The sequence below is a fragment of the Felis catus genome, chromosome D3 (assembly GCF_018350175.1).
Source record: "Felis catus isolate Fca126 chromosome D3, F.catus_Fca126_mat1.0, whole genome shotgun sequence".
NCBI lineage: Eukaryota > Metazoa > Chordata > Mammalia > Carnivora > Felidae > Felis > Felis catus.
This window is the reverse complement of record NC_058379.1, coordinates 43,409,685-43,429,284: the sequence shown is the minus strand read 5'-3', so window position 1 is coordinate 43,429,284 and position 19,600 is coordinate 43,409,685. Positions and strand designations below refer to the sequence as shown.

Here is a 19,600-nt window from a genome sequence, read left to right as displayed (position 1 = left end):
TCTTATGTCCAAATAGTTGAGATTAAAAACACCAGTACATAACGTGTGCTTTACAGAAGATGCCTGCCAAGTATGTTACGCCTTCAACATAGCTCTCCTGGTAATCTGAAAACTGACCTTGAACGAAAAAAGGCAGGTGAGAAACACAGGGCCAACTCTACGATTAAGTGGTATCCACACATATTAGTTGAAAGATCAGCCTCGCCCAACATTTCCCCAACAACTTGCCACATGTATATTGTCTTTTTTTCTTTCTTGGCCTGCAATGTCCACCAGTCACTCTCCTGAGCTACACAAAGAGGGGACACTGTCCTAGGCCAGCATGTTACTTACTGGGAGAGTCAGTGAAGGAGTTATATTCGATTATCACAGGAGTTTGTTTTAATGCCTTTATGGTCACGTTTCTTTTTTCTGTGAAGGCTTTGTCTTATTTTGTTGGTTAGGTGATGAATTAATTTTGAAGGAAGGCTGGTCAGTTGGTCAGTCAGCACCCTTCTGTTGAAGGCTGACTCACTGTTCTCAGTCAAGGAGCAAATGGATTTCTGCTCTTTCTTTAGTGATTAAAAAAAAAAAAGAAACTTGCCAATAACCATCTGAATCTACCCAAAAGAGAGTTAAATTTTTTTTCTTTTCCAGTATTCAAAAAATAAAGCCTAGAAAATAGTATAGAATAGCACTGCCGAATAGAAATATAAGCCACACATGTAATCTAATATTTTCTAATAGCCACATAAAAAAGGTACAAAGAAACAGGTGAAATTATTTTTAACAGTATATCTTATTTAACCCAACAGATCCCAAATATTATCCTTTCAATGTGTAATCAATATAAAAATCGTTATATTTTACATTCTTTTTGTCATATTAAGTCTTCCGAATCTGGTGGATTTTAGACTCACAGCATATCTCAGTTTGAACTAGACACATTTTCGAGGGCTCGGTAGCCACACGCAGCCCCTGGCTACCACACTGGCAAGCTCAGATGTAGCCCTGCCCCACACCTCACCAACTTAGGGAAAGGAGAACAGAAATATTAACCGGGTTTTCTTTTTCACATGGTGGCAAACTGAAGTATACTGTAATGTATAGATATGGACATGTAAACAAATGACACCATACCTAAAACCACTCTCAGATCATTTCAGCTCTATCCTCTCTAGTTAATACAAATCACCACTGTACTATAGCAAAGTAATTGAAGATGGGTTTTTCCCCCTTTGGGGGTAAAGGACACAATGAAGGAGTGGTGCAGCCACTTTGGAATACAGGCTGGCTGTTCCTCCCAAAGTTAAACACTTCCCCAAGAGCAGTGAAAACATACATCCACACCAAAAACTTACACATCCATGTCCACAGCATTATTCATAATAGCCAAAACGTGGAAAGAAGCCAAATGCCCATCAAATGATCAGTGAATGAATGTGGCATATACACAAGAATATTATTCGGCAATAAAGAGGAAAGAAGTACCGACACGTGTACAACACATGTGAACCCTGAAGACAGGATGCTAAGTGAAATAAGCCAGAGAGAAAAGACCTTGTATGGTTCCATTTATTTTTTTATACTTTTCTTTAATGTTTATTTATTTTGACCGAGAGAGCAAGTGAGCATGGGTGGTAGAGGGGCAGAGCAAAAGGGAGAGAGAGCATCCCAAGCAGGCTCCACACTGTCAGCACAGAGCCCAAAGAGGGGCTTGATCTCATGAACCTTGAGATTGTGACCTAAGCCAAAGTTGGAGTCTTAACCGACTGAGCCATCCAGGCTCATTCATATAAATGGTGCCATTTATATGAAACATCCATAGAGTCAAAAAGGACAGGAAAATCCATAGAGTCAAAAAGTAGCTTGGGTTACAAAGGGGTAGAAAGAGTTGGGGAGAAGAGGGGAATGACTGCTAATAGGTACAAGGTTTCTTTCTGAGGTGATGAAAATGTTCTAAAATTGATTGTGGTGATTATTGCATAATTCTGAATAAACTAAAACTATCTAATTGTACACTTTAAATTGGTGAGTTGAATCATATGTGAGTTATGTCTCAATAACGCTGTTATTTTAAAAAAAAAAGTAACAAAAGACGACTCCACCTAATGTATGAGGCCCCTGAACACATTTTATCAAGTGCTCATATGAGATTGCCCATGTGACCACAGATATATGGATACAGAGGCATTCTACCAATACAAACAATGGGTGAAATGCTGAAGTATGTTTCTTCTATTTAAAGAAGGCAAAGCAGAGAAGCTCCAGGTTAATTTCTCCCTAGCCAGAGGCTATAAAGAGAAACAAAGTGTAGAATCTCAGACTGAAGACCTCCCTGGTAATAAGGAAAAAGCCAATCTTTCCATAGGAGGGTTGGCGAGAGGGGGTTTGACGACAGGGTGACAGGTCTGCAGAAGTACAGGCTCATACCGTGACGTCCCGCTTCCTCCTGCAATCCCGCCATCCTCCTGGGCAGCTCAGCACTCATTCACCACTCACTACCTCTTCAAGATGGGTTTCCAAAATCAGCTTCAGACTTTAGGACCCTAGCGCCAGCCTTCAGCATCAGGGCTTCCAGAAAGCGATTTACTTACCCGCAGACTACTATCCTCCCTTATAGTTTGATACTTCTTTTACAATGTTTTGTTCTAAGCTTGGTTTGCCAGTTGTTTTTATTTCCCCGAAACCAAAAACGTTTCCAAGACCACACTGGCACATTGGTGAAGTAACAGCTGCTTCGTAAAAAGCGCTTATTATTTGTACCTATCCATGGTTGCATTTCAGCCACTTCCCAATAACCAACCAAACCAAAAAGATCTATTCAAATCAAGAAAGTAACAAACCACAAAGAAAAATAATTAGTTGCCTAACTGTCTCAATGAAATGAAAGGTGGCAGCCTGCGTCCTAAGCAACGTAAGTGCCTGGATTCCTCTGTGGTGGGAGCAGGGTCTGTGCCGAGCTGCGGCCTCGCGTGCTGACCTCTGAACCTCAGTGCCAGATGCTATCAGCGACCACAGGAAGAGTCAGCAGACATCCTGGAGTCACAGATTACAGTGTCTCCCTCACTTCATTCCTACTGTCACAAGTATGTTATCAGCCTGTTCGCTGGTGATAGCTACAGCTCCATCCCCTGTCCCCTCACTGCCCCTTTCTCCTCTTTCTGTGTAACACTGCGAGGCAACATCACATCAGTCACCCTCAATATCCCTTAATACCCCTTTTGCTATACAGACTGCTCTGTTAAAACACTTTCAGAGACGGGCTATTTTAACTGAATCAAGTCTAAATTCTTTCGTCCTGGTTTTCAGCTCGCTAGCCTGGCTTACCCACCCCCCACCACACCCTCCCTACAACCCCAGCCTCAGGAAAACAGTTTCCCTCTCTGGGGGCCTTTTCTCCCATCCCCACATGCTCCCTAAGCTAACTCCTGCTTTCCTCACCCAGAGCTCCAGACTACTACAATGGTTTTCCTCTTCCTTTCTTGATTTCCTTTGGACGCACCTTCACCACAGAGAGCTACTGTTGGAACTCACTGGCACTGTTTGCTACTGTTACCTGTCAGTAACTTTTGTCTCCTTAACTTGCTTGTAACATGCTGACCGCAGGGACCAAGATTTACTATTCTGAATCTTCCAGGGCATCGAGCACATATTGGGAGCCTAAGCCACACAGCATTAACAACTATCACTGGATACTGGATTACAGAAGACTGGTACTTAGTGCTCCTTGATTCCCTTGCTGTATCTTCAGTCTGTCTCTGCCTCGAGACCCTCCCACTGACTGCCTAGGGACTCCCTCATTTTAATGCCCCTTCCCTTAAACAATCATCCTTCCCTATTCCTTTCTCTGATCACACATTGCTCTCCTCCCTGCAGAATTAGTAACCTTAGAATCTGGGTCCTCTATCCTCTATTTCCTTTCAAACATCTTTCAAACTATAGTATGATTATGTTGATTTTTTTTTCCCTCCTCTGTTAGACCACAACGACCATAAATAATGATGCCATGTCTCAGCAATACAATCCCACACTCTAGCACAGGGGTAAGATATAATAGGTAGATAACAGATACTCTAGGATTTTATTCCAGGAGCTCTCATGGAGGGCCCAAGAATCATGCAAACTTCCTCTTCCTAGTGAAAGTTAACTCTTTTCACAGAACTTGGTTGAGGAGTCCTTCTTTCCAGCATGCAGAGAGGGGCTCAGCCCCAGGGCCCAGGGAAGCCGGCGTGCCCTCCGGCTCACCACTGTTGCTCTGGGGACCTCTATCTAAAGGTAGCTTCCCCCCAGCAATAGCACTGTTAGGAATTTACCCTAGGGATACAGGAGTACTGATGCATAGGGGCACTTGTACCCCAATGTTTATAGCAGCACTCTCAACAATAGCCAAATTATGGAAAGAGCCTAAATGTCCATCAACTGATGAACGGATAAAGAAGTTCTGGTTTATATACACAATGGAATACTACATGGCAATGAGAAAGAATGCAGTATGGCCCTTTGTAGCAACATGGATGGAACTGGAGAGTGTTATGCTAAGTGAAATAAGCCATACAGAGAATTAGAGTGGGAGAAAGCCAAAGCATAAGAGACTCTTAAAAACTGAGAACAAACTGAGGGTTGATGGGGGGTGGGAGAGAGGGGAGGGTGGGTGATGGGTATTGAGGAGGGCACCTTTTGGGATGAGCACTGGGTGTTGTATGGAAACCAATTTGACAATAAACTTCATATATTGAAAAATAAAATAAAATAAAATAAAATAAAATAAAATAAAATAAAATAAAATAAAATAAAATAAAATAAAATAAAATAAAGGTAGCTACCCCTCAGACTGCAGACTGTACTCTCCCTCAAGCCTCCTTAAAGATGGCCTCTTCTCACTTGCTTTCTGGAAAGAAGGGAGATAGGAACAGACCTAAAGAAAATCATTATGCAAAGTTTGTGTTTCACACTCACCTCTCTGAATTCCTGCTCTACATCTCAACACTCTTCTTCCCCAATCCTAGGTGCCTTCATTCCAAAGCTCCTTGAACCTCTTATATCTCTGAAACATGAACCTTTTATTAACAACAGATTCAAGGACCTCAGCGAGATTTTATGGAGAAAGTAATCTGATTAAACAGTGCAGCCTGAAGTGCAGGTGACCATTAAGAACCACCATTCTTTCTAAAACTTCCTAGTGTATTTGTACTTCACAAGAGGTCTATAATCTTAAGTTTAACGGAAATAGAGTAAATTCAAATGAAGCAAAAGGACTGTCCCAGTATCTTTCTGAAGAAGCAAAGAGACACCTGGTCCTACCTTAGAGATTTCCAGGTGCTTCAGCAGGTCCTTGCTTTGCTCAGTCTTCTCCCTTTGACCCTAGTCACTCTCTGACCTCCTCCTCCCCAAGGTTGGCTCGAGTTTGTCTCCTCCCTTCTCAGACCTAGCCACTGCTATCTTTTACTTTTCCTGGATCTGAGTCTGTGCTATAACTGACTATTTGACGTGGGGTCTGAGCCTCTGCCTTCCCTGAATTCAACTTTAGGAAATATTCTTTGTCCATAGGCAGGCACCTTTTGGGAGAGGCCTACCAGATCATGCGCTTCAGTAAGATTTAAGAAAACACCCTAAGTACGATGCACATCATAAGCACACAAAACATATCACTCTTCCTTTCTCAAATATTTATTGAGCTGAGGAACCGTCCCAGGTACAGTAATGAACAAGACACTCTGTCCCCATTGAACTTACACCATGGCTAAGAAAAAATATTTAAAAAAAAAAAAAGTAATTGTAAGGATGCAAGGGTTTGTTCACTCCCTTCTGCCTATAAGCCCTGCCCTTGAGGACTAAATAAGATCACTTCATACCCCAATGTCGAAACCTGCTGCACACTCTGCTCCCTCCAGATCTTCCCACGCATGGGTCCTTCCCTTCCTGGTGCTTCCCTGAGCACCCTGGAACCCCAAATTCTTCCACTCTCTCCAACCGTGGGTATACTTACCCCCGCCCCCACCACATGCTCATCCAGGGTATACATACCATCCCCTCCCATCGTGTTCAGCCTAGGTATACATACCAAAACCACCCCCGCCCTCGCCTTGTGCTCAGCCAGGGAGAAAAAAAAAAAAAAGACTCTGAACTTATCAGAATCCACCTTTTGTAGGTATTTGCAATTAAAATAGGACAAAAAAGTTAATACTCTGTTCTTCTTCCCTTCATTCTAAATGCTGACTTATTCATTATTTTGAAAGTGAGGTTAACTATATACAAAGAGGCAGAGAGGGAAGGAATCAATTTAATAATATCCTAGCTGGGAGAAGGACTAGCTGAGCTTTTAAAATATAAGTGTTCCCACTTTACATAACCACAATCTCAGAGGAAGGAAAAAAGCTCCAAAGCAGAGAAGACCACCTGGCACCTTTTTTTTTTTTCCTTTGGTGGATGGATTCTAATACTTGGTCATTAGCCTGAGAAGGTAAGAAAGTCACTGCTCCCAGCAAGCCATCTCAATACAGAGCATGGTTCAAGTGATTTCTTTTTCCTTTGTTGATAACTAGTAGATTTATGTTTTCATTCAATGTGGCTTTCATTAACATGAGAAGCACAAAGAAAAATTTCATAATATGATAAATATAAACAGATCACTGAACTGAGAGAAACTGCAAGTTTTCTTGGGATTATTAATGGAAACGTTATGCTTTTTATTAAATTTGTGACATGTATATTTGAATAATTACCCACTGATTTTATGAAAGCTGGGAGGGACCAGAATCTTCCATGATTGAGTGTAGAAATCTAGAATAAAGTGAGTTCAAAACACGTAAGCCTAGAAAATACTTCAGTACCTCTAAAGTTACATGAAGGGAACCAAATGGAAAACCAATAATCATGAGATCACTAATATTTTGAACAAAACTAATGAGATGAGAGTTTTCCATCTGTCAATTTTTACCAACTAACTTTTGTTTCAGAGAACTGGAAAAATATATCTAAAGGGAAGGTACCAAAATATTTACTCTGAAGTGTTGAAGTAAGTAAAAGTAAAAACCAGTACTATGTATGTAAAATCAGGGTCACCTAGGTGGGTCAGTCAGGTAAGCATCCAACTCTTGATTTTGGCTCAGGTCATGATCTCACGGTTCCTGAGTTTGAGCCCTGCATTGGGCTCTGCACTGACAGTGTGGAGCCTACTTGGGATTCTCTCTCTCTCCCTCTCTGTTCCTCCCCTGTTTGTGTTCTTTCACTCTTTCTCAAAAATAAGTAAACTTGAAAAAAAAAAAAGTAAAATAAAATAAAACGTAGGGGTGGAATAGAGCTCTGGATGACATTACAGATCACACCCATAACAGTGCATGGCCTAAAGAAGGTTTCAAAATCACCTACTCTACTCCCTTCATTTTGCAGACTGGCTTATTTGAGACCCAGAGAGTTTACATCATCTTGTAAATTCACATAGCTAGTTAGTTAATACATATGCAAAAAAAAAAAAAAAAAAAAGACTACTTCTGAACTCCATTCTTCAAATATCCAGTCATGCATGCACATGTAGGGGGGTGTGCATGTGTAGACAGAGAGGAGGGAGAGACAGTGTGGGAGAGACAGAGCTCAAATGAAGTACTGAACTCAGTTATTTTCACAAAATCTAGTTTTCTATCTTTGTCTTTCTGTCTTGATTAGTAATGAGCATTTGTGGAATACCTTGTAAGTGCCAGGCGTTTTGAGAAGTACTTCACTTACATCAAAGAATCCTCATAATGCCCTGTGACGTGGGTGGTTTTGTTATCTCTCTTTCCATAAAGAGCAAATGAAGGCTTGGTGGTATAAATTCACAAGTTTAAGGTCACTTGGTCTCCCTGACCTCCTCATTCACAGGCTTCACTGTTTAGAGGAGGCACATTTTGGTCTACCAAAAGTGCAACAAATAGTGAAGGCTTCCAAACCAAATTATTTTATGCACACTTTCTGAACTGTGTTTTAAACGAATATAGCTGCTGTTAAAAAGCAGAGTGGATTCACATGGCAGCAGTTTAGAAACAGCTGTGGTCGCTGGTGTGTACACCATATGGAGACGGAAATTACCTTCCAACCTTCTTTCACGGGCTCATATCAAACAGATTCTTACACTTCATCCTGAATCTTTTCTGTGGAGCAAAGGAAAGAGACTCTGCATATGCCCTCTTCACTTGCACAGACGGGAAGGGGCGGGTACAAAGGAGAGTCCCAACCTTACCCGGAAACCACTGAAGTTTTGCCAATAGCGAACTGACAGCAACACTGGAGACAGAGAGAGACGGCTCACATTCCATCTGGCATGTGGTGCCCTCTATTGTGCCTTTTGAAATTCTGCTGGCGGGTGGGGAAACAATTTGTAGGGCTGGCTGATATTTTTCTTTTATGCAAATGTACCAGTGTTGGAAAACGGTCTGCTTTTCATTAAATCGGAAATTCCCAAAGGCAAAGCTTACATCTCCCTTCTTTACTGTGCATGATGCCCAACACATTATGGATAGTTAATAAATGTCACATCATTTTCATATTGCCTTGACTAAGAATGACATTTTCCCATGAGTCTTGCTTGCTTCAATTTCTCAGCAAATCTCAAAAACTGCATCTATTTCCTAAGAAAAAAGCACTGTGTAAGGCCCATCTTCCTTGCCTGAATCTCTTCCCCAAACTCCTATTAATGCTTCACTCGCCTTTTCTCTGGGCCAAGGGATATCTCCTCCCACAACCCCCAGCTGTTCCCCAACTCTGTTTCCATTCCCGCTTGCAGAATTTATTCACAAATCTCTGACACCCTGGTTCATATCACTTCCATCACAAAATGGCAGCTCTCTCTAAACTCCCTATACTTTATGAGTCTTTGGGGGAACCCTTTGATGAGGATTCTCAAGTAGGCTATCACTAGTATGCAGATTTTTTAAAGCATTGTTTTTTTGTTTTCATAAGGATTATTATAGCTCTTATTTTCTGAGAAATTGAAAAAAAATGAATTATAAATGCCAATGATAATTAATAGTCAGGAAAGGGACCTTGTTTTCTTTATCTTTGTACCGCAATTCACAGCACATGGTGGGTAGTCAGTGAGAGCTCATATGAATGATAAGTATTTCCATCTCTCCTCAATTATCTCGAAAGCAATTCAACAGTAAGATTTCTATGTAAAATGTGAGGTAGAGCAATCACTATATCTTCATATTCTTCATCAGAAGGCCCCAGTAAAGTACTGAATATGAGCTATCATGAGGACTTCCTCTTCCAAGTACAAAACGAAATAAAACCCAAAGGGGAAGAATATGCTTATCTCTCCCTTACACTGCTTTGAATGCCTGAGCTTGGATTGAAAACTCTATCATCTAAAATGTCAACAGTAATTTTACTTACGCATTTTCCTGCTTCACAGAACAAGAATGTAATAAAAAGTCTATCTCAAATATTAGAGAACAGAGGCATCTTTAGGCATTTAGAATAAGAATGTATTCTAAGTTTCTGCCAGAACTTTTGCAGACTGCTAGTTCCATTCTCCTGTTTTCCTGACAAGTCTACAGTTCTTCATCTTCTCAGTGTATGAAAAAAATTGATCTGTGTATGGAAATATTTACACCAATCAAAAAAAAAAAACTATCATAGCATATGAAAAGAGAAGCTTGTTTCAATCAGGCCCAAATGTCAGTTTTCAAAAACTTATAAAAAGGCTAAAAAATGAAAAACATCGGAAGAAGCACAAAGTGTTTATAGTTATGACTCAGGAGACCAGTTTCACAATGTTTCCTGTGGCAAGAGTTGTGTTCACTAAGAATACAACATGAGAGTTGTATTCTTGAGAGTTCAACACCTTTGTAGCTCCATTTATAACAAAATTATAAGGCACTGAAAAGTAAACTTGTAATTATTTTGTAAATAAACTGAATTTTTCAATGTGCTATATAAAACCTGACAATTTTGTAAGTGGAACAAAGCATGGATCAGATTATAAATAAATCACATTGTTATTTAATAATTAATAATTACTCAGTCTAAATTAACATTAAATTATAAATATGACAATACTATATATAATATTATGTTAAATACCATGGCTATTAAGTTCTACATAATAAGAGTGGTCAAAGTCCTTAATTCCTCACTATACATTCTACACCTAAATGATTAGCCCAAGCCAACCAGAGCCAGCCCTACTCCCTTCGTCCATACTGATTTAGGAAAAGACTGAGGCTCAATGTTGGCCAATGACCTGTGACAGAGGGTCTACTGAAGGCTTTCTGGGATAGTTTCCTTGCTTCCAAAAAGACACTGAAACACAGATTCTTTCACCAACCTGGACCCGCTGCAGCAGCCACCGTGTGACCATTTCCGTCACTTTTCATAACACACACTTGTATGCAGTCCTCTTTACATGCAAGATACTGTTCTAAGTATTTTAACTCATTCAGTTCTCACCTCCCTATAGGTAGATATTCGAATTACCCCCATTTTTTGATGAGGACAATGAGGCACTGAGAGGCTGACTTACCCAAGGCTGTCTCGCCACTAAGTGGCAAAGCCGGAAATTCAAGCCAGGGTACATCTCTCAGCCATGAGGATGCTATGTCACCTCTCCAAGAAAGCTGCTCTTAGCCCCCAGCATGTGTTTCTTCCCTTTAAAATATCCTCTTTGCTAGTGGCCACTAGGTCTTTAATTATTTTTAAAAAGGCCTGCAAGACAATAGACTCCTTCGATATTCCCTGAACAAAGTATGACCCTGGTACAGGGAAGAGTACATAGGAGTGAGGGCAGTGAGGTTTTGATGGAGGGAGGACAGAAGGCGGAAAGGGTCAGAGGGCATGAGGCCTACCAGGCTTCACAAAGGGAGAGCCGAGGTAACGCAAACACGGGAGGCTGGTGCCTGGAAAATGGAGGGGAAGGGAGCAAGAGGGTTGAGAGTTGTCAGCAACTTACTGGCAGCCACAGGTCAGTGCAGACCGACTATATACCTGGCCCCTCTTCTGTATTACTTGTAAGTGTTATAACTCACACATCCTGCAAGGAAGGTTTTCTTGTTATTCCCATTTCCCAGATGAGCAAAGTGGTACTTCAAGAGTGGGTGATTTGGTGGCAAGGGGCAAAGCCAGCATGTGAACCAGACTACAGGAGTCTAAAGATGAGCTGGCATCCTGCAGAGCAGAGGCACCAGCAGGGACTGTGAGGAGAGGAGCCCTCCAGCTCACCACTTTGCTGAGGACTGTGTTTTCCCTCAAAACCAACGACTCTCAGACATCATTCCCTTCCCTGGGGGGCCTCCAAATGAACAGCTCAAGTCTTTCAAGGAAAATTTCAGAGTTCATCTGTTTTAAGTTACTTGGAGTTGCTACCAAAAGGAATCACTCTTTCCCACCCTACCCCTAACGACCAAGCACTGGAAACAACCTAATGCCTTCATGCTGTCTGAGCAGAAAAATGGCTGAGGAGATTTTTTTTTCCCCTTAGTTTTTCCAAAAATAAAAACAAACCACATTCAGCTTCAACCCAACTGTAGGACAAACAAATTATTCTCCTTCCCCACACTCTTACCAGGATTCGTAAGCAAATGCAAACCAGGAAAGGGCAGGGAGGAATTCTACTTAAAACGGTTGAAAACTTCAGGGCTCAAGTATTCAATCGATACATATTATGAATTATGAAACATGAGACCATGTATAAACAGCTGCTGATTTAATCCACATATACATGTGATCGTTTGTTTTCCCATCAAAATCTTGAGATGCAGGGCACGTGGGTGGCTCAGGTGACTGAGCATCCACCTCTTGATTTTGGCTCAGGTCATGATCTCACAGTGCATGGGATAGAGCCCCACCTCGGGTTCTACGCTGACAATGTGGGGCCTGCTTAGAATTCTCTCTCTCTCGGGGAGTCTGGGTGGCTCAGTTGGTTGAGTGATTGACTTCAGCTCAGGTCATGATCCTGTGGTTGGTGAGTTCAAGCCCCACATCGGGCTCTGTGCTGACAGCTCAGAGCCTGGAGCCTGCTTCAGATCTGTGTCTCCTTCTCTCTCTGTCCCTCCCCTGCTTGTGCTCTGTCTCTCAAAAATAAGCAAGCATTAAAAAAATTAAAAAAAAAAAAAAAGAATTCTCTCTTTTCTCCACCCCTCCTCCACATGCTCTCTCAAAAATAAATAAGCATTTTTTTTTTTTAAATCTTGAGATGCTCTGAGAATGGATGTATCTGTGTGTTTCTTAGCCATGGATGGAGTGGAGAGATCGTGGGGACTGAAGTCAGGTTGAATACAAATGTTGGCCATGCCACTCAGCTCTAGGGGCTTCAGTCCTCCTCACCTGCAAACTGCAGGTAATTCCCACTTCAGAGGATTTCTGAGAGAATTAAATGAACTAATGAGTGGGAAATTGCCTAACACATAATAGATAGCCGAGAAATGAGAAATGATGCTTCATGGTTTCTTTCACATGAAAATGGTTAAAATAAAATCATAATCACATGGGAACACCATGTGGAACAAATTTTTTACTGATGAGCTAGAAGGACTAGGCAGGGAGGACCTTGATAGGAGCAGAAGTGAAACCTGGACAAACACTGGTGCAAGAGATGGTGTGAATATCATCTCTAATGATAAAAGTTAGGAAACCTGCTTAGGTTATTTGAAAGAAAGTGACAGCCACGGAACTCCCATTCTTAGGTCTCAGGAACCCCGCCTGCCTGACTGGAAGCAGAGAGTAGGGTGAGATATTCTACGAATCTCCTTCAAGGTGACTCTGACTGAGAATCTCTTTTGTGTCTACTTCTCCACAAGCCATTTGACACCAAATTCTTAAAAAATCAGAAATATCAACTCCATTAGCATTCACAAAGCCACATAAATAAAACCCTCCCACAAAGTGATGCAAATGGCTTGAACATTTCCAAGAAATCAGATTCCTGTTTCCTGCCCTAACCTGGTCTCTGCCCAGGGTCAGTCCTTTGCAAATGATCCTATATCATTTCCATTCAGAGATGCTTGGAAAAGGTGCAGCTGAAAGGCCAGCCCCATGCTGAGCTTATTGAGTCATTCCTGACAGGAAATGATGGACATTCCTGGCATTCTTCTCAGGGACCCCGGTGAGCTCTGCCGGTGTCAGTCCTGCAGGCCATGGTGAGAGGGATGTGGGGATCCCTGCTTTGTTGTTGGAGGTGGATGACTTCAAAGCAGTGCCTTCACCAAACCCAACCACGGAAGACAGGCTTCTAGCACAGTCGTGGGAGAGAAGAGACAGGCAGCCTGGTCCCCAAACCCAAATAACCAGAAGTTGAGGCATCAAGGGTTTATCTTGAGCAGCTTCCCAAACACAGTTCAGCGTCCTCTTGGTAAACTTTTTCAATCCTCTGCATTGAAAGCAGAAATGCACCATGTATCTCAGAAAGAACTCTTCTTTCTGGCTGTCTGACTAAGCAAATATATGTCACTATTTTTCAGGAGCCTGTGTGGTCTTCCACACCTTTAGACATTCAGTTCCTCTAAAACTCTTGGCAAGAAACAGCTCAGTGATTTAACTGAAGTCACTGATTTGAATTTTATGTCTTTGGAGGATGGTGTAGGTAAGGGGTGGGGGGGGGGGGCATTCTGGAGCAGGACCGGGCTCTATTCTACATAGATTTCTCAGGCTGTTTCCACGTGCCTGAAGGTTAAATTGCTAAAATATTCTTGCTAAACTGAAATTATCATTCAAGAAAAGAAAGGAAAAAGAAAAAGCCCAGCATGTTTGAAACTTTAAATACAGGGGGGCCTGTGAAGTTGTAGGCGAACAAAACTATTCAAGGGCACACTTCCCGGAACATACTTAGGAAAAGGCATCTGATACCCTTTCTGGGACTGTATCCCTTAAATACTTCTCTCAGAACTTCCTCACTTGGTTTTTACAAACGACTAGAATTCTACTCCACAGAGAATGCTTCTTTAACTTTCTGTTACTCTTTCACAGTTTGCAATTTTTCAGATCTTTTTCTCTTCATAGCTATTAATGCTCCTCATAGCTGAGCCCCGAGGAAGCAATTTTGTCACAGCTTTGTCAAATACAAACAACAAATGTTTCCAGCCACTCCCAGTTGGTCACTTGCAACCCTTAAATCTACCCATGATTTTCACGGACGGAACCACGTATCTCTTGCTCCTCTACCATTCCAGCTTTGGACATCCTATTATTATACCAGATCATATCCCAAAGATAACTCAAGAGAACCCAAAGCAACCAAGGAAACAAAGTTGGTCTAGGCTCCCTTCTGCCCCAGCACACAAAGGAGCAAAGCAGGCTCTAGAGGGAGGGCCCGCGACATCCAGTATGATGTTCACCATGAGATGCACACACCACCCACCAGGGTGCTGGGGCACAGGACTGCTGTCCCCAGATCTTCTCACCTTTCCTAGTTTTTAGCAGTAAAGGAAGAGATATGATAGAACAAGAATTCATGAGGTTGCTAGAAATCAGAAGGTTCCAGAGGTCTACTAAATCCTAGGCACTATGTTCAAGCCACAGGGCCAGAAGGTCCAAGAAGGAACCTAAATTAGAATAAGGGTCAACACTTACAGGATGCTCACAGTGTGCAAGGCACTGTGCTAACCCAGCATCATATCTAATTCCACAACTTCATGCAGTTGGCCTATTATGATCCGAACTTCATAAGTGAGGAAACAGACTTCACAATTTTGGACACTAATGAACCCGAGGTCACAAAGCTGGTGAGTAAACTCACACACCTGGTTCCAGTGCCCATACACCTAACCACTGCCCCCACAATGTCTCAGGAAAGATGAAAAGCAGCCATCAAACAGGAACGATGACACCTGGCCTGCTGTCCTCATGGATTTGTTGTGAAGGAAAAATATGTAAGTCCTTTAGAAAGATAAATGTGATACACAAATGTGAGCTGGATTTGCTATGATCATTTCTACACATGTTCTGGAATTCACCCCTCTTCCCACACTTCTCCCCTTCTCCTATGGAATTCTGATACACTTAGCCCTTCATTCAAAGACATTCTTCATTCCTTCTACTCCACATCATTTTCATGAAGAAAAATTTAAGAAAACAAAACCTGGGATGCATTCATGTTGATCATATGACTAATCAGAAGGTTTCAGGGGACATTCTTGGATCAATTTATCACAAGTTCCAAAATTTATAAATTTATATTTATCCCTTATAATATGAAGTAATTCTCCTTCCTTTTCTGCTAACTACAATAAAGAATACTAGTGCCACGTGATATTTTGAAGAAAACAGTAACTGAGAAATATGTAGAAAGATATCATTATAGTATAGATCAAACTCTATCTCTAGAAAGTAAAAATTTAACAAACAGGCGCCTCATGTTTCAGAGAGTGAACTCTGCCAAACTGTAACTATAATTATATCCCAAATTAATTAGCTCTGCATACTGAGTCCAAGAAATGCTGACCCTGAGAACCTGATTAAAACTTGTATATGCTTACTTCATTAACCTTTCGAAGTTTCCCCTCATTGAAGCCTCTGTTAGAGAAGCAAATGCATGGCAAACCTATGAGATTTAACTCTGCCTCTTCCCCAGACACCTGTCCAGAACTTTGGGAAAGGGGCTAACAAGTGTGACATAAAAAGAGGCTGAAGTGGGGCGCCTGGGTGGCTCAGTTGGTTGAGCATCTGACTTCGGCTGAGGTCATCATCTCCTGATTCATGAGTTTGAGCCCCGCATCAGGCTCGCTACTCTCAGCGTAGAGTCTGCATCAGATCCTCTGTCCCCCGACTCTGCCAGCCCCTCCCCCACTCGTTCTCTCTCTCTCTCTCTCTCTCTCTCTCTCTCTCTCTCTCTCTCTCTCTCTTTCAAAAATAAATAAAACATTAAAAAAAAAAAGAGCAACTGAAGAAAAACAGAAGACCTACTTAAAACCAAAATGCAATAATGAATCCCCAAATAGACAAGGGCTGGTTGTCCTAATATCATGCCACGCTAGATTACCAGAAAAGATCACCCATTTTGCACTTTACTATAATTTTGTACTGAATTTAAAAAAGCAAAATATTATGTAAAATGCTACGATTTCATGTAGCAAATGTTTCTGAATAACTGTATACAAATAACTTTGGAAACAAGCCACCAAATAACAATTGTTAGAACAGTGAATGGCCCCTTTGCCCTGTGAATAACAAATCCCTGGTTCATGTGTGGTCTAAATTCAAGTTGTGATTTGCATAAATCACAACAGACCCTATATGTTACCCCACTCAGACCACTTGCTAACACCCTTGCCACGCCTCTCTGCTCATGATCGCCAATATTGGTAAGTTTTTACCATGCCTCCTCTGAGTCATCAGTCTATGATTTCCACACATAATGTAACCACCACAAATTAAATATTTCAGCAACTTATCATTTTTGCGTGTTTTTCACCAAATCCCCATCCATCTAGCTAGTTACATAGTTAGTTACATAGTCATGAAATTTTAAAAAAATTTCTCTCAAGGTCACTCTTTTTAAAGGAAACATTTTCTCATGGCTCTTCTTATTTCTACTAACGTCCAAAGAAAGATCTGAAATCTACTGATTTCCAAAATAGGCAGGTCAACATTGATTTTGCCTTATTTTTACAAGTTTGATATTCCTCTTTATTTCTACCTTTTCATTTTTGTTTTGTTTTTCTTTCCTTTATAATTCCTGGGTTCATCTTTGCTCCTGCTACCACCTTCAGTGAACCCACCATGGCAGTGCAGAACAACACAGGGCACCAATCCCGAAACATGTAATGTGCAAAGAACAGCAGTGTGGAGGAGGGGAGAAAGTACTGAGCATCCCTGCCAGTGTACGAATGGAGTGGCCATCGGCTTGATGCCAGTGCATTCCCATCATAAAGCCCGACTTTTTCACAGAAAGAAATGTAGAAGTGTATATCCAGAAGGAAAAATGTAAAGCAATGAGGGAGCCAGAGCAGCTGGGGACTGTTAACTTTAATCAAAATCCAGCCAGGAGACTTTTTTTTTTTTTTTTTTTTTAGTCAACAGGAAGTAGATTCATTCTCTTTCACATTCTCTCTCTCCCATTCTCCCTGCCCCACCAACACACACACACACACACACACACGCACGCACACACACATGCACACACACTCATTATTTTCTCCTCTATCCTTCTTCATTTCCTCTTGCCAAGGCACAGAAACACCCTGGACAGAAAAACCCCAGCTCCTCTGAACAGTCTTCAGAACTTTAAGTGTTCACTGCCAGTTCAAAACCAAATTGCAGAGCATGAGAAGCATGGTCAAAGAGAGACGAGCACTGTGTGCAGCAGTCTGGGAGGCAGAGGAGCGTGTTTTGGTTCCCTACGGCTGCTGTAATAGATTTCCACAAACGTGGTGGCTTAAAACAACACAAATCTCCTCTCTCACAGTTTGAGAGGCCAGAAGTGTGAAATCCACTCCAGTTGGCTGGAATCAAGATGTTGGCAGAGCCCTGCTCCCTCCAGAGGCTCTGACCAGAAAATCCATTTCCTTGCCTTTTTCAGCTCCTAGTGACCACCTGTATTCCTTGGCTCGTGGCCCCTTCCTCCACCTTCAGAGCACACCACCTTCTCCTGTCAGTCGTCAAATATCCCTCTCCCTCCTTCTCATAAGGACACTTTGATTGCATTTAGAGCCCACCTAGATAACCCGGGATAATCTCCCCATCTCAAGATCTTTAACTCAATCACATCTGCAAAGCAACTTTTGCCAGACAAGGTAACATTCAAGTTCCAGGGATCAGGATGTGGATACCCCTGGGGGCTGCTATCCAGCCACCACAGGGCACCTGTGTCTGGCTGGGTGCCTGGAGAAAGCCGCCTTCTCACTATACACTAGGTTATGAAAAAGGAGCCCTGAGAAAAAGAGGCAGAGATGTTTACTCAATATCAACATAGAGAAATCACATGTATTTTTGCTCCTGTAGTCACAGATTTACCTTTTTCATCAAGTTTTGCCTATTAAGCCGACTGGTTTATATTCAGCGAACCCTGTGAGCATCCCATCACTTTCCGTGCCTGGGCACGGCTTCTGCTCCATTACCATTACCCTTGGTGTTAGGAGAAATCGTCCACCTGTTACAGGGAAACTCAAAACTTCCAGTCAAACCTGGGCCTCGGAACCACACACATCCATGTGTGTTAAAGGTCCAGCAATGGCGCTATCACCGTATCTCATATCAAGCACAGAGAAGAAGAGCTTGGTCAGCACTCACCAAACCGCTTGTAACCGAAGGACTGCACCTCCTCCTCCTCTGCAAAGTCGTCTGCAGGAAAAGCAAAGGCACAGTGTTAACCCTGGCAAGGCCCAGATGCACAGGGCCAACCTGGAATGCAGCTGCTGGGACCCCACCAGCTCCACCCTCCCCCACCTGCTCCATCCTCCCCCACCTCTCCACCCTCCCCCACCTGCTCCACCCTCCCCCACCTCTCCACCCTCCCTCACCAGCTCCACCTTCCCCCACCTCTCTACCCTCCCCCACCTCTCCACCCTCCCCCACCAGCTCCACCTTCCCCCATCTCTCCCCCCTCCCCCACCAGTTCCACCCTCCCCCACCTCTCCACCCTCCCTCACCAGCTCCACCCTCCCTCACCAGCTCCACCCTCCCCCACCTCTCCAACCTCCCCCACCAGCTCCACCCTCCCCCATCTCCTCCACCCTCCCCCACCTGCTCCACCCTCCCCTTTGCCCACAACACGTGTCCTTCTGCTCCCAGAAAACATGCCACACTTTCTAAGAAAAGCTATGGGGTTCCTGCACTGGCTGTTCCCTCTGGCTGGAATGCTCTTTCTTCTGCTCTTGATGAGACTCCTACTAATCCAGGTCTCAGCTGAAGAGTGACACCTTTGAGATGCCTTTCCAGACCACAACCCAGACACTCCCTGTCACACCACCCTACTTTAATATTACTCCCTGATATCCTCCTCATTTATGTGTGTGTGTGTCATCTTGCATCCTGTGAGCAGAAACTTTTTCTGTTTTGTTTCACGAACAAATCACCTATGCCTAGAATGGTGCATGCCACAAAGCAGGGGCTAAATGAATTTTATTGAATGATGACTGAATAACCAGCTGTCCAAAGGGTTATGTTATCGTCACGTAACTGAGTCTTAAGCCCTTCCTCTCAGATGCCAGGCTCTGGGGTCCTGTGTTTCACTAAATGTGACATCTCAGGAGCCCAGCATGGCTCCGGCAGTGACAAACAAACCCTTCCCACTCCCTTTCCATTGGATAACCAGGACCAACAGATGGTTTTCCAGTAAATACATTTCAAAAGACAGACTTGCTGTGGGAATTCCTAAACGTAGGGCCCCTCTGGAACAAAAGAGATAGGTCAGCCAAGCTTTCTACCAAAAGATCTAAATCCAGACCCCCAAGACAGATGTGATGTGATTCCTTATCACACTGGCAAAGAACCTACTTTACAGTTCTGCCAGGTGTGGGTCTAGTTTCTTGTGCACTTAAAGGATACTTCTGACCACAAGTAAAGTGTCAAGATGAGGCCTTTCCAGGGAGCCCTAACCAATTATTCTTGAGCTGGTCACCATTATTGCACCAGCATTCAGTAATCTCCATTATGCAGTTCAGTTCAAAAGCATTTATTTGGCACTTACTGTGGACCAGAGATTGCCAGGCAG

General features: G+C 42.6%; 1 protein-coding gene across 1 annotated transcript in view; it reads right to left on the bottom strand.

Annotated features, from left to right (window-relative positions):
* Nucleotides 1-19,600, bottom strand: part of COLEC12 (collectin subfamily member 12) — a 194,186-nt gene that overhangs the window by 156,288 nt on the left and 18,298 nt on the right. The window contains exon 2 of the mRNA XM_023241800.2: nt 18,178-18,228. Within this exon, the coding sequence (XP_023097568.1) occupies nt 18,178-18,228 (51 nt within the window). The remainder of the gene's footprint in view (nt 1-18,177; nt 18,229-19,600) is intronic.